Source organism: Hydra vulgaris, chromosome 02 (assembly GCF_038396675.1).
Source record: "Hydra vulgaris chromosome 02, alternate assembly HydraT2T_AEP".
Lineage (NCBI taxonomy): Eukaryota > Metazoa > Cnidaria > Hydrozoa > Anthoathecata > Hydridae > Hydra > Hydra vulgaris.
Window position 1 is genome coordinate 20,208,339 of NC_088921.1, and position 16,312 is coordinate 20,224,650.

General features: G+C 26.3%; 1 protein-coding gene across 1 annotated transcript in view; it reads left to right on the forward strand.

The window, feature by feature from the left end:
* The first annotated feature begins 2,117 nt into the window (after positions 1-2,117).
* Positions 2,118-16,312, forward strand: part of LOC100202945 (phospholipase A-2-activating protein) — a 90,667-nt gene continuing 76,472 nt past the window's right edge. Inside the window, exon 1 of the mRNA XM_065790283.1 lies at positions 2,118-2,389. Within this exon, the coding sequence (XP_065646355.1) occupies positions 2,158-2,389 (232 nt within the window). The 5' untranslated portion in view covers positions 2,118-2,157. The remainder of the gene's footprint in view (positions 2,390-16,312) is intronic.

Here is a 16,312-nt window from a genome sequence, read left to right on the forward strand (position 1 = left end):
AAAAATGTATTTATATATGAAGAGTATACGGTTCAAAGTTATGATAAAGTTTGAACCCCCTCAATTTAAGCGGATTGCATATAAATATATAAAAAATTAAACTAAATATTACAAATATTACTATTTGAATTGAGCTATATTAAGTAACAGTGTTGTTTAGAATTTTTTTAACAAAAAATCGGTTTGATCAGTTACAAATAATACAAAACAGCGTAAGTTGGGTGTTTATGCAAATTTTCAGTTTGCTAATTCAAAATTTTACAGGCCATTAACGAAACAAATAATATAAGACCAGCGACAAAACATCAACGAAATATAAAATACCAACATATCTATTTATTAAAATAGATATGTTTCATATCTATTTTAATGTTTTTTAAAATAAATGAAAGATTCTATTGTGCATTAGATGGAGATGGCGAGGCTAGGGCTATTGAACTTCGGTAAAGTTTGGCATGCTGGTCTTATCAATAAGCTTGCTTTATACAGCGTTTCTGAAAAAGCTTTTGAGATGATTAAATTGCTTCTTTATAACCGCTTTGTTAAAGTCATCCTTAAAGGCTAACACTTTTCTTCACTTTAAGTAATTTCTTGGATATCTCAAGGTTCTATCCTTGGTCCTGTTTTGTTTTTTATCTTCATTAATGATATTTCTGACAACCTTACATCTATAGTGGCTCTTTTTGCTGATGAATCAACTTTTTACATCTGTTTTGAGAAAAAGTTTTTTCTTTTTGATCACTTAGAATAGACAGCCGATCTTGAATCTCACGTTCTCAGCCAAAATGATCTCACTTCTGTTGCAAATTGGGGCTTACAGTGGCTTGTGAATTTTAACTCCAACAAAGCTCAGTTGTTTACTGCAAACAGCTATCACAATACTGTCAACATTTTTATATTAGTGAAAGACAACCCTCTCACTGAGTCCTCTACTTTACGTCCTCTTGGATTACCGTTGGCTACTAATCTGTCATGAATACAATATATACAATCCATTGGTAAATTAGTATTTGTTAAGGTTGCTTCTTTTTATCGTGCTCACCATTCTGTTACTTCTGATTCCATTTTCTACCTTTAGAAATCTCTTAATCACCCCTGTATGGACTACTATTGTCAGTTCTTCTAATGATGCTCTTTCTCTGCTAGAAAAGGTCCAATAACGCATTGTAAACATAAATAGGCACACTCTATCTAAGCTTGAGCCTCTCTCCCATCGTCGTAAAGTTGCATCTCTCTTTTTTTTTCTTCAAATACTATCATGGTCGCTGCTCAAAGGAGCTATCACCTCTAGTTCTATCAACTAAAACTCATTCTTGCTTAAGTTTTCATTAAGCAAAGTCTCATTCTTTTACTGTAGGCTCTAAAAACTTTTATTTGTTTAGTTTTTCCCCCCGCACTTTAACTCTTTGGAATACTCTCCTATCATCATGTTTTCCTAATACATACAAACTACAACTTTTCAATTCTTCTTTCAACCATTTAACTTGCTCTTTAACTCTTTTTCTTTTTTCTTAGTAAAATCCTGACCTAATAGTGTTTGCTTACAGCCTTGTTGGGAGTAAATTAGAATGTAAAAAACAAACAAATAAACAAAAACAAAACTACTTGCCTTAAATAATTAAGTCTGTTGACGAGTTTTGCGGACTTCAAGACCACGCTTTACGGCATGGATATACCGTGAAATACGAAATTAAAAAAAAAAACAAAAAAAAAAACATACAATTAATGTCAATTTTTTTTTCAGAATTAAAAAAAGTATAATCAATTCCTCAAAAGTCTATAGAAGTTCTATAGTGTTTGCATTACTTTAGCAATTGATTATATTACAAAGCTTAATTTAAGGTTAAATTAAGTAAATCATCTGCAATTTATCTGTTACCTTTAAGATTTAAAATAGATTTTTTACATATATTATATTTTTTTGATTAAAATATGATATTGGAACACTCTAGTAACGAGTTTTTTTTACTTAAAATTAGCATAAGATATAGAGACATAATAATTTAAAGTATCGATGATAAAAATTAACAAAAAAAGAAATAAACAATAATAGTATATATAATTAATTATTATGATTTTTTTATTGTTTTTTGAAAATTCACTAATATTTAATAATATGTTTTATTAAAGTTTTTAGTTTTTTAAAATTTTTTAACTATGGCATATAAGCTGAAAAGCAATCTTGTTGGGCACAAAGCTGATGTTCGAGCTGTTATTCCTTCGTTGTATCCCCCTGGAGGTATTTTGAGTGTGTCTCGAGATAAGAGTTGTAGGTTATGGATTCCAGACGATGAAACAAACAGTTTTTATGAGGGAAACATCTTTTTGGGACATTTAAATTATGTTGCATCTGTATGTACCATACCAGCTTCAGAAAAGTATCCACATGGTAAACAAGATAAAAATGAACAGTATCAGATTTAAATATCTAAATCTGATACTGTTTATTTTTTAATCTATATTTAAATCTAGATTTAAATATAGCTTTTTTTATATGTTTTTTTTGTCTGTGTGTTTAAATAATAACTTTTGGATCACAATAGTTTAATAATATTCCAACTTAATTAAAATTGAGAATTAGTACAAGTTATTAATTTTTACTAGTTTTAAACTTTACTTAAGTTTGTTTAATTATTTGCAAATTTTTATAGTATGCATATTATTTATATAGTAGTTGTTTAAGTTACTTTCATATATTCGTATACAGTATTACATGCTCAATTTGTTTCTCTTTCAAAAAAGTAAGTAAATAAAAAAATAAAATAAAAAGTATTTTGATTTTGATAAGATATAATATTTAATAAATCATATATTTATATATTTAAGTATTTGTTATCAAATTTTTGAGTAATAATAAATGTTTAATAGAAAAATAATGTTGTTAAAATATTTACTAGTATTATTAGTTTTCTTACAAGCTAATATTAAATATTTTAAATGTATTATTTGTTATGCATAAAAAAATTTAAAGAGTTTCACAAAATTAAAATATAATTTCAAACTTTTTAACTATATAATAATAATACTTTTACATGACTTACAAACAATTTATTTGTTTATTTGAAGTTTTATGGTTTTATTTTTATTTGAAGTTGTATGGTTTTATTTTTAGGGTTTTAAAAAAAAGTTACTTTTTAAAATTTTAAAAATTATTTAAGAGTTATGTTTTCTATTGATTTTTTAAATTTAAATTACAAGGTATAGGAAACTATAGACATATATTCGCTGAATAATGCATAAAGTTAAATTATAAACATATAAAGTTAAGTTTTTGGTTGGACATTTGTTATTTTCGTTAGAATGATTCAGTTAAGAAAAGTCTTAAAAGCATTATCAGAATTAACCAAGTAACTTATATGTCTAAGTTATTCCATAACTTAGACATATAAGTTATGTGTAAGTTATATACTATAACTTTTTCAAAAAGAGAAAGGGCATCATAAGTAAAACCAGCTCAAATATGACAACGATATTCTATACAGGGACAATTAAAAGACTTGTATAGGTAGAGAATGAAATTGAGAATTAAATAATGAGGACCCCAATAAAGAGAGCAAACTTATCAGATGCTAACTTTGCAATGGATTGTAATATGGTTTCCATGAGAGCAGAAAAATAATGCAGAAAAAGTAAGAGTTTCATCAATATAGGAACATCAACAGAATTATGATAATATTTGAATTAAATAAACGAGTTTTGCTGGAGTAAAATTCACAAGCATTGCAAGTCTAAGGTTACAAAGGAGATAAGGTTGCAATTGGCTGTCTGTTGCAAAACAATCTAAAAGTGATGACTTTTTGTCTAGACAAGAGTATATAGTTGTGTCAACAGCAAATAGCATTACTTTAGGTGTAAGATTGTCAGAAAGATCATTAATAAAGTTGAGAATCATTACAGGACCAAGGATAGAACCTTGTGGTACCTTAGACGTTATTGGAAATGAAGAAGAGTGTTGGCTTCAAATAACAAACTTTTTTTTGGCTGACAATTTGTCAGATAAATACTTAGGTTGGGTGAACATGTCCAACTAAACCTTACAAAAAAAATTATTTTAAAGGAAAGGTGTTCCTGACCACGCATATAATATTTAAAACTAAAAATCAAAAATGAAATTGTTTTATATTATGTTTTTTTTATAACATTTTGTAAAAGTGTTTTATAACATATATATTATATAACATTTATTTAAAAATTATTAAAAAAAGCTTTTTTTATTATGCAAAATGCTTTGTGAAGTATGTTTACTTATACTTTATAAAATAAACATAATATTTTAAAAGATTGTTTTCAAGAAACTTGTTTTAATTATATTATTAAAGAATTTGAAATTGGGTAATTTCATGTCAAATTAGCAGGGTCATGTCACCCCATGTTTTGATTTTTGTTAATTTTTTATATGTTTAAAAGGTTTATAAAAATTAGAAAAAACTGAAGTTCGGAACCTCCAATTTCTTACAGTTCTTGAGATATTTAGGTTTCTTTTTACTTTTTTAAGGTATCATCCTGAAATGTGGTATATAGACAAGCCAGATACAAATAACAAATCTAAAGATTTCCTAAGCCTCCTCAAGTACACGTAAATTGAATAATTAAGGCAAATGTTTTAGTATATTTTATCTGTCAAAATGGTAATGTCACCTTGATAATTTTTTATGAGTCATTATTACAGCTTACAATATAGGTATCACACATTACTATTAATAAAAAATATATTATTACATTTTTCGACTTCTCCTAATATAGCCTTTTAAGTAAAGATTATATAAAATTTATTGTTAACTTATGACAAAATTACATCTTTTATATTGTAAAAAGGTTTTTTTTCTAATAAAAAAATAACATACAAATATAAAAACAACACAGAAATTTTTTTTATAAATTTTTTTTTTTTTCTTATTTTGTTTATACAATTTTGATTCTTTTGTTCAATAAGTTTTTCCAACTCAATTTCTAAAATTTTGTATACATGACCATATGTTGTAGATGACCGATCTGTGGTACATAAAACATAATTTGAGGAGACCTAACACATCTTTTCGTGCAGGCCAAGAAAATCTTTGACTGGAACCATGTGGATGTATAAATTTAATTTAATAATCTTCATATCCTTCATCTTATTTGGTTATTATTCCGATCCACCAATAGTTGTCATACTTACAAACTACATTGATTATAAATAACCTGCTGCACAACCATTTGGTATCTGCACAAAATTAAATGTCTGAACATATGTTTGTTAAAATTATACATTTATTAATTGGTATAAAATAGTGAAAGCATATTGTTCCTGGCTAGGTTCTTCCCAAAGTAAACAGTACCTTCATTACTGATTTGTAGAATGTATGTTTTAACACTCCTATAGATTCAAAACTTTCATTTAGAGATGCACATTCTTCATGTTCGAGAACTAGAATTGATCATTTGTTATTGCCATTGATAGCGATATCTTTACATCACCTATAAAAAAAGGAAACAATCATTTTTAAAAACTAGTTTTAACTCAGCATCATTGTAAAGAACATATCAGTATAATTATTTGTTTAAATTCATAAAAGGATTTAAATTCATTAAATTTTAAATTCATAAAAGGATTTAAATTTTTTTTTAAAAGCATTTATCGTATTTCTTTAATTGCTATTTTAATTATTCTAATCATCAAATAATATAATTTTTTTTTTCACTTTCTTTTTTTTTAATTTTTATATTTTTTGAATAGATAACACAATTTTTAAAAATTTTCTTTCAGATGCAGCTTTAAAGTATGATAATAGCAATTTGTTGTAAACAATTTTCCACAATCAAATAAATCAGCTCTTCATAATAACTTATGTTTTTTATCACTTGAAAATGTTGGTAGGTCTAAAAGACCTTGTCTTCTTGTTAAATCTTGCTTGTGGCAGTCAACATAATATTATAATCCAATGGAACAATTTTCTATAATTTAAACTTTTAAATTTATTCAAAAATCTGATTTTGAAATATTTTACAAAATAATTTTTTTTAGAAATACGATTCACATTTAATTTATAAAAAATTATTTATACATTTTGTTTGTTTGGATTTGTCATTATAGTGTTTCATTTCTAACAATTTTTCAGAAATGGCTATGTTACTTGCATAGCCGAGTGTAGGGATGTGGAGTCCCAAAAAGGACTCCAGATTTTAAAGTCACAAAAAGATTACTTTTTCCTACTTTTTGGTATCCAGGAGCTCTAAAAATATAAAAAAAAATTTATGGGCTACTAATAGGAAAAAAAAAAGACTTTTCTAGGTAAGAGAAACAATTATTTTTTTAACCCGGAGTCCTTAGGTATAATGGCGGTAAATTTTTTATTATAATGAACCTCAGAAAAAATAACTTAGGTTGATTAATTAGTCACTCTAAATCTGATCACTTATCAAGCTTCAATCGCCTACCAACAAAAAACCTTGTGTTTGCTAGACTCTCATTTACGTTTTTACTCAAAAGCAATATGTTTTTACTCAAAAAGCAGTTCTGCAAGAGATATTTTTAAACTTGTTTTTGGTTTTAAGAAGTTTGTGAGAGTACTAACAATCAGATAATTCTGGGTTACAAAGTTGTTGGGGAAAAAGGTAAAAAAAAAAAAATTGTCAGATTTAATAATAAATTTGAACAACTTTGCAACATTTCAACAGCATATAAACAGCTGTTGGTATCACAAATACTAAAATAGAAAGTAGATTGGACATTTTATGAAGATTAAAAGAGCAGCAGAACCACATACCACATGAAAGATATTATTGATCTAGGTGTTTTAAAATGTTTAAAACATCAGGAAGCTAAACTGAGCACAGATTTTTGGAGAAGGTCAACCAAAGATCAAAAACCGAATGTCTTTAAAGATGCCTTCAACAAGTTTACTCAAAATATCAGCAAAGAGTTTTTAGAAGTTACAGCAGCTGTTGAGAATCAATGTTGTTTATCATTTGGCCAACATTTCAATCCACTATCATCTGCAAAAGGGGAGGCAAACTTAATAATATGCCTATGTCAGTATCAAGTGTGTATTTTCAAAGACAATATGCACTATAAAAAACGGTTTTATCAATTATAGCTGACTGGTCGATAAATAAACCAAAAAAGACACTTGGGTTCTAAGTTTTTTTATTTTGACATAGCTCATAAAGAAGAACATGTAGTAGTTTTTATAAGCGGATCTCATAACATGTACTTATTTATTTATATACTACGCATATTTGTTATTGTTGTTTTCAAAGAAATTAACATAACTTTACTTTGCCAGCCAAAACTTATTGATGTACCATTAATTAAAGATTCAACTGGTAAAGTTCAGTGTGATGCAGCTATGAAACTTGCGCAAGATTGGGAAATTTTGGTAAAAAATTGTTGGTATAGGCTTTGAATCAACAGCCAGCAATACAGGTAATAAAAAAGGAGCAGCAATTTTATTTGAAATTGATTTAAAGAGACCTCTTCATTGGCTAGCATGTTGGCACCATCATAGCGAGCTACACATTAAACATGCATTTACCGCATTACAAGGAGATAGCAAGATTCCAGATAGACTTATTTTTAAACCTTTCTAAGCAAATTATTCAAGAATTAATACTGATTACTCAAACTTTACTTTTTTTGAATGGTCTACTGACATCAAATCAGAAATATTTAATCAAGCAAATTTTGTTCCTAAATGGGCTTACCAATGCCTCTACAAGAAAATATTTCTGCAAGAAGACTTAATTTTGAGTTAATTGAATTAAGTCATTTACCTTGGGGTATCAGTGGACAGAATATTCAAAATTCACAAACCAGTTGCAATTCACTATGTGAGATTTATGGCAAATTTTATACATATTTTAAAAATGAAAATCTTATTCACTAAATTTATTTTAACCAATGAGCAAATTAAAATCCACTGCATGGCTAAGTTTTTTATTCTTTTTTATTCTATGCAATTTCTCTTCTTGAGGAATTCCGTATTTGCTCCAGCCTATGACTTCAAATTTTTTGTTTCAATGAACTGGTATCGAGAAGAGGATTCAGATATATGCTGTGATTTTATTGATGAACTGGCACCTTTGGTATTTAACTAAAAAGCTTGTTATTTTATCTTTATTTAATGAAAAATTGTCAGACTTTACCAGAACAATGATAGCAAAGAAATTTTTTTCTACCCCAAGACTTTTTTGAATGTGTAACCAGAATTTTCAACATTAAAGTCTTCAATTTTTTTTATTTTTCAATTGGGTCTTAAAAACAATTTTCACAGTCTTGGCTTCTTTTTGATTTATTAGAACCAATAACACTGATAAACAAATAAAATTTTTGTGTGGAAATCTTGTTAACTAGATTTTTTAAGACAAATTAAATATGCCTTTTTTAAGACAAATTAAATATGCTGACTTCAAATATGCAAATCATTTTTTACCATCTCGTCAAGTTGTAAATTATTTACTTATTAATAAAGAAAAAACTAATAATATAAAAAATACTATAAAGTATTAAATAGTTTTGATTTCAAATAAGATGGATTATACTTTTTGTGTTGTTTAACAACTTGTAAAATAAGTTGATGTTACTCTTCATTTTTTCAAACCCAAATATCTTTACAACTTGACGTAATGGTGAAAAATGGTTTGCATATTTGAAATCAGAATATTTAATTTGTCCTAAAAAACACACATTTTTTTCATTTGTTTATCAGTGTAATTGGTCAAGAATGGCTCCAGATAAATCCACAAGAATGGGCGTTTTTCCAAGATTATCGAACAGCAGAAAATTTTGTTAAACAATTAGAAGTAACAGTTGAGTGCGCCCAAAGAGGAATCTAGTTAATTGGTGATTTCGACCAGTGTGCAGAAAATAAAGAGTAACATCAATTTATTTTACAAGTTGTTAAACAACACAAAAAGCAAAATCCATCTTATTTGAAATCAAAACTATTCATTTCTTTATAGTATTTTTTATATTATTTGTTTTTTCTTTATTAATAAGTATTCTTAAAATTTAAAGCCTAAAAATAGCATGATTGAACTTTTATTACATTAATATTTTTAAAATAAAATCTAGTAGCTTTATATGTTTTATGCGGCAACCTTTAGATAACAACTAGTTTTTATGATAATTTGGCCAAATGTTCATCTGATAACCTTTAAGTACTTAAAAAAAGACTTAAAAAAATGTTTGTTCCTTACAAAAAAAATAGCTTTAATAGTAAATAGGTATAGATGTGGTTGGTGTTTAATAGACTTACCAAGTCTCGTATTTTATATGTCCGCACAGCTATTTTATATTATTTTGTAAGAAAATCATATGTACCATTTATTTAAAAAATAAAGCACCACAAGTAAAATGTTATTAACTTTGTATTTGATTGAAATTTTCATACTTCCCTAATAATATTTTTTTTAGCAAAAACTATATGAGTCATTAATGGACAAAAATAAACAAATGTAAAATGTGCGGAAAAATTGAGGACAATCTGTCTACTGTCCTCCTTCTGTTGAAATATGGAAGTATTTGAAAAATGTATGTAACTCCCTTATAACCCAGAAAAATTTCTTTAATAAGTTTAATTTTCTTGCTTGAAACTACAAGTTTATTGGAGAAAAACCGTACCTTGCAGCTGCTGTTGACACTCATTCAAACCATCATAAGTTTAATAAATTTAAATTTGGAAAAATACCTAGAAATGCAATTGTCATCTAGGCTAGAGATCCTTATGCTTAGGAAATGCTAAAATGCTTAATTGTCTCATTTTGAGCCTACCCAAGGCACACAAAAATTAGAAATAAAATATAAATTTATTATTGCCTTAAAGACTTAAAAAATAACTTTTTACAACATAAAATTAAGATTTAGCTAATTTTATCATAAACTTAATAAATTTTATGTCGACTCAGCATTTATATAAGCTTTTTAACAAGCTGTGTTGAGAAAATTGCAATAATATATTTTTCATTAAAAGTGATTTTGATATCTATATTGTAAGTTGTAATAATGACTAAAAAAAAATATCAAATAATGATGTCACTTTATTAATAATTAATAAGGTTACATCACTGTTTTGACTGTCAAAATACCCCAAAATATATGACTTTATTATTGAATTTACATGTACTCATGGTGGTTTAAAAAAATTTAATATTTGTATTTTCCATGTGGAAGATTGTCTATGTACCAAATTTCAGGATGATACCTCATTCCGTTCATAAAATTATGGTTTTTAATGACAAGGTATTACCTTGAATGTTTTTTTTGTAAATTTTCTTGTAAATTTTTTGTAAATTTTTAAACTCAATTAGACTTAATTGATTAATATTGAAGAACAGAATTTAGGGTGTTTGGAGATACATCTCTAATGTATAGAAAAAGAAATTGTATAGAGAAGTTTAACGAATCTTTTTTAAAAGTAGCTTATTTATCATCTACTTTATCTCATAGCTTTGCATATTGAAGTCTTTAATCATGACTAAGTTTTTTTAGTAATTCATTTTAAATAATTCATTATTGCCTTCATTGCTGCCTTCAGTAATTAAATTTTAATTTGTTTCAAACTTTATTTGAGGTTTAAAATAAAATTCTTCAAAACATCGTATCCCATTTTCTTACTAAAATTTTGTGGACTATTTGTTTTGTGGACTGTTTTTCCATACAATTTTTAAAAAAGGCATTTTAGTGGAGTTGATGAAGATTACAACCTAATGTGTGAATTTTGTAACAGCACTTTTAGGTTAACCACCAAACCATACACAGGTAGTGTTTGGTTCTGTATTATCTAAGAGAATGTCTCAAGAGCAAGCCCCAGTAGTACCAACAATTAGTATTGTTATGTGTAAATTAAAAGTAAGGTAATGTACTGCAGCAACACGTTTTGTTATGAAATTTTTGTCTAGAGACATACTTAACTACATCTTTGTCTACATTTTTATTTATACTTTTTGTCTATACCAATGCAAAATAATTGTGCATTTCCTGTGAAATCTGCATTTTTTGAAATTACTTTTACTATTAACTTAGCTCTGTATCATGAAGTTAAGCATTTCAAAGAGCTTCATTGAGACTTAAAGAACAGTCACCTTAAACCAGCTCTATAACATTTAGAAACTTGTCAATGCTGTAATCTGCTTGAGTTCTTCTGTTTGCTTGCCACATGTCGTGTTCCTTGAATAAAAAAAAAATGTATTTAAGAAAAATAAATTTATATTAAATATATATAAAATAAGTTGTAAGTTTAAACTATTATTTCCATATAGCTTACAAAAAAGCAACACATACTCGGTTTTACCTTGTTATTGTATTTTGAAGCAGATGTATCTACCAAAGACATCTGAAATAGCCCTTTAGGTCCTGTTTCAATAGATTTATCGTTTATTAAAGGCAATCAAGGATTGACTGTCAACCATATAGATTTTAGGACTCATAAGACATGCTTAACAATTGTTCTGATTTTATTGCCTATTGATTAATTGCAATAAATTTACAATACTTTCAGAAAATACTCAGCAATTTGAATTTTGCCTATAATAACAACTTGTTGATAACCTTTACACAATCAGTAAACCATGTTGCTTAGTTTAATCATGTTGCTTAGTTTAATCATGTTGCTTAGTTTAATCATGTTGCTTAGTTTAATCATGTTGCTTAGTTAATCATATTGCTTAGTTAATCATGTTGCTTAGTTAATCATGTTACTTAGTTAATCATGTTACTTAGTTAATCATGTTGCTTAGTTTAATCTAAATTATCTATATAATAACATTTAAAAAAAGTAACATTTTTAAAACAAAAACAACTAAGCTTGTAAAACCAGTTATTTAAAAACGACCAGATAAAAAGTAAATTCTAATATGTAATAATGTAAAAACGAAACAAAAAGAATTTATGATTTCAATGAAATTTATGATTTCAGTGAAGAATTTATGATTTCAATGAAATTTATGGTTTTAATATAATTTATGATTTCAGTGAAGAATTTATGATTTCAATGAATTTATGATTTCAATGAGACTTTATGATTTTAATTAATTTATGATTTCAAAGAATTTATGATTTCAAAGAATTTATGATTTCAATGAATTTATGATTTCAATGAATTTATGATTTCAATGAATTTATGATTTCAATGAATTTATGATTTCAATGAATTTATGATTTCTATAGAAACAAAGAGAATTTATGAGCTACTTTTTAATTAGGTTTGTTTTAAATTTTTAGTTGATTGAAGTAAACACAGTTGAAACTATGAAATTAAGAAGTGTTTAATATATAATTTACATTTTTAATAGTGTATAAAATATAATATATAATTGCTTTAAAAAACGAAGAAAAAAAATACACCAAATAATATAATATAATACATACTTATCCACTGACTCCATATAAGTTCTGCAAAAAAAACATTCAATCTAAACACTTATGTTTTTTATTTTTGCTACTTACATATAAAAATGTAACTTTATGAATTTTAGGGGTATTTATATTTTAAAATTGACCCACCTTTATATATATATATCTACTATAGTATATATAGATCTGCATTTGCTTATTAGTTTTGCTTATCTTTATAGCATATGCCTTTTTACAGAAAAAGAAGAAAAAAAAAACAAAAAAATAATGAAAAAAAAGATTGCTGCCACATGCAGTAATCTTTTCTTTCATTATTTTCATGAGTGTTCAAAGATAAGAAAAAGTTGAAATATTATCATGCAAGTATAATAGTGGAGGAATATTTAGATGGTGCTACTCGCCAAAGCATTTATAAACAAATTTTTATCAGACCCTGGCATGAATAGAGATTTTAAACGTGAAGATTTGTTATTCATTACCTGTCTAATCCCATTGGATTTGACTGGATTTAGCAACAGTAATAAAACGGAGTCTACATTAAAAAAGATGTCTCTTTAAAAAATATAAATAGTCTTGATATCCTTAATATAGATTTTACTCACAGCCAATTTAAATATGGTCTTTCCAGTCTCTGTGCATGGGTTTGATTTTTTGAGATGATTTTGCTTATTGCTTATAAAAAAGAAACAAAAAATTAGCAAGCAAGATCTAAAGAACACATAGGAAATGATTTGTGACAAAAACAAAATTCAGACTGTGACTAAATAGAAAGTTCAGATTTAATGAACAAAATGGGACTTGTTGATTTTCCCAAAAGTCGTAGTTCTGAAGCAAGCAACAATGGCAATACTTTGAGTCATTCTTTTGCAGCATATAAACAAACAGATGAAATTTTGGATATTGGTCAAAACCTTAAATTCACATTTTACATTACATCGGTATCACTATCTTCAGGATATGAAATAGGCGGCCTAAAATTCAAGGATTATTGCTTTGACACTATTAGACTATATGTATTCCTCTATCCATGGTATTACCAGGCTTGGTCAAGAAGTAAGTGTGATTGCACTTTATACTTGACCACGCATATATTATTTAGTTGCGACATCTTGGCCAAAAAAAAAGAACTCTTAACAGAAAAATACTTATATCTAAAACAAAATAAATTACATTTAGAATTAATAATTTTCAAACTTCGCTCTTTTATAATTTTTTTATTAAACTATTTGCTACCTTTTTATATAAAGTAACAAGTTACTATTAATTATCCTTAAATAAGGAAACAAACGTTCTTCACTTTATCAAAGAGTATATTATAATTTCTTAACAATAAATTATTCATTTACTATATGATAATTTCTTTGATTTAATATTATAACTTCTTTTATTTATGCACTTATGTTTTATTTCAACAGTATTTTAATAAAACTAATTCTAGTTGAATTATTTAATAAATAAAAAAATCAACATAACCATTTCATGCTTTATGTAGTTTGCAAAGTTTAAAATTTTGGAACAACTCTTCTTAGTAAGATAAACGAAGGAAATAATTAAATCATTGAGTTACTATATAAAAAAATCTCTTCTTTAACAGTCTTTAAAGTATTTAAGAAATTCTGCAATGCGCCAGACCCTCCAATCAGCAGTCTATAATGATCAGTATCTAAACTGCAGATTAAGTATATATATAATAACTTTATATTTTATCTAAGTCCATCAGTTTATTATACTATAATATATATTATAAATTAATATGTATATATGTAGGGACCTATAAATATAATAATATGTATATATTGGCATATTACATTCTAAGTGTACTACAATTTTATATATATTTTATTATATTTTACTACAATTTTATTTTGTATTCTGCAAAGTAAAAGGAAGTTATTTACTGCATCAAATTATTTGAAAACTTTTATGGTTAAACTAAAGAGTTAAAAATAGTTATGAAGAGGAAGCCGAATTGCTTTACAATACCACTAATGATGTTTAGTGAGTAAGCCTTAATATTTTTAAGCCACTTTATATATCTGTGGGATTGTGTTCTGTCTTGACCTCTGGTGTGGTGCTGGTTCACCAGTCAGTCAATATATTTGTCTATTTGTGTTCTATGTGGACATAAAGTGAATTTATGTATTTGTGTATTTTGTTTTGTTCGAACCTCTGGTGGGGTGTTCATCTACTCATAATTCACTATGTATATATGTATGCTTGTGTTCAGTCTCCAGTAAGTTCCTGTTTATTTGATTATTAATTTAGTTAACATAAATGAATGTCGAAAGTTTTTACAAAATCAATAGTACTAATTGTTTTAAAAGATTTACATTAATTATAAAAAATATTTGAATATTCTCAAAACATCTAAAAAGCCATGCCCAAGTTATCGCAACTAAATGTTATAAGGGTTGTCAGGAATAGAGTGCTATTGCACCTGCTTCCCAACCAAGCCTATATTACATAGCTCATTACCCATAGGACATATATCTAAAGGAGCTCAAGAAGCAAGAAGTAAAAAAGTTGCAATGGTGTGCACAGTTGTTTACAATTTCGCGATGTAGGCGTTTACTATGTCCTTGTTGTTTCGGTATACCAGTTAACATGGTCTAATTAATCTCAAGTTTGCACTGCTGAATGCAATCTGCATACACTCTTCTAACTGTCAAAGTAGTTAGATTAAGAATTTTTATTCTTTTTTCATAATCAAAGCAAGTGAGAGAACTTTTGTGGCCCTATTGATATGATGATACTACCAGTACCTGGTAGTATCATCATATCATAGACCTGGTAGTATCATTGTATCATAGATCCCTAATACAGTTGGTTTTTAAATCTGATGTTCTTGTCAAATATGCTTCAGCTTTTGACTTGGATTTTAGAGCTGGATCTTACTGATAAAAATATTTATCTAAAGATGAAAGACCCATTTTGGATTTTATAATAAGGAAGAAATTTAGAATTTATTATTTGAAGATTAAGTAAAATCTGCATAAAAAAGTTCAAGAAGGAAGAAATATTTAATAAAATTTACAATTTTTAAAAAAAGTTTTTTTATTTAGTAAATGCCTTTTAAAAGTTTTCTTTTTAGTAAATACTTTTTAAAAGTTTTATTTTTAAAATATAAAGTTAAACAAGTAAAATTAAAAACGAATTTTTAAAACCCAATTCTTTTATATGTTGTTAAAACACAAATTTTGCAATAAATTTTTTCTGATATTACTATTTTATTTTATTAACATTCAGCTGTATGGTGTGTGTAAAACAAAAAAGAAAAATACATGAAGAGAAGAGTCTTGAACATTCTGTTTACAAAGTCAACGCTTTATCCAAATAAGCTAAACCTCAAATTAGTAGGAAAACAATCAATATACTTATTTTAAAAGTGATTATTCTTTTTAAAAATTATTATTCCATATAAAAAATAAACTTAATTAAAATTAACTAAATTAATTGACTAATTGCAAAACTAATTATTGAATATTATATTGTCATCAAGTAAGAGTATGTATGCAATATTTGAAGAAAATCTATCATCAAGAAGTGACTTAAAAATTGGTTGCAAGATTTAATACTCACAGGCAAATAGAGTTAATAAAAGCATTGGGAAAAATACAAATTTTTTTCAAATTTTTTCAAAGTTATTGTTATTACTTTAAACCATTTTTGTAGCCAAATAATTTGAAAAAAATCTTCATTAATGTAGACATTAGTGTCAGAGTTTTTTTTTTATTTTTTAAAAATGTGTTTATGGTATTAGTTTGAACATTATATGTTTTTATACAATAACATTAATAATTACATTTGTAATGTATTTTGTTTGTAATGTGTGATTTTCCATACCATTGTTACATTAATCTTTTTTGCTAAAGTAAAAATAAAATACAAAAGTAACTAAAAAGATTTGAAATCTTTTTATGAAAGATCATTTCTACTTTTTTAAACTCATGTGATCAAAACAGCTGTTTCAGTTGCACCTTA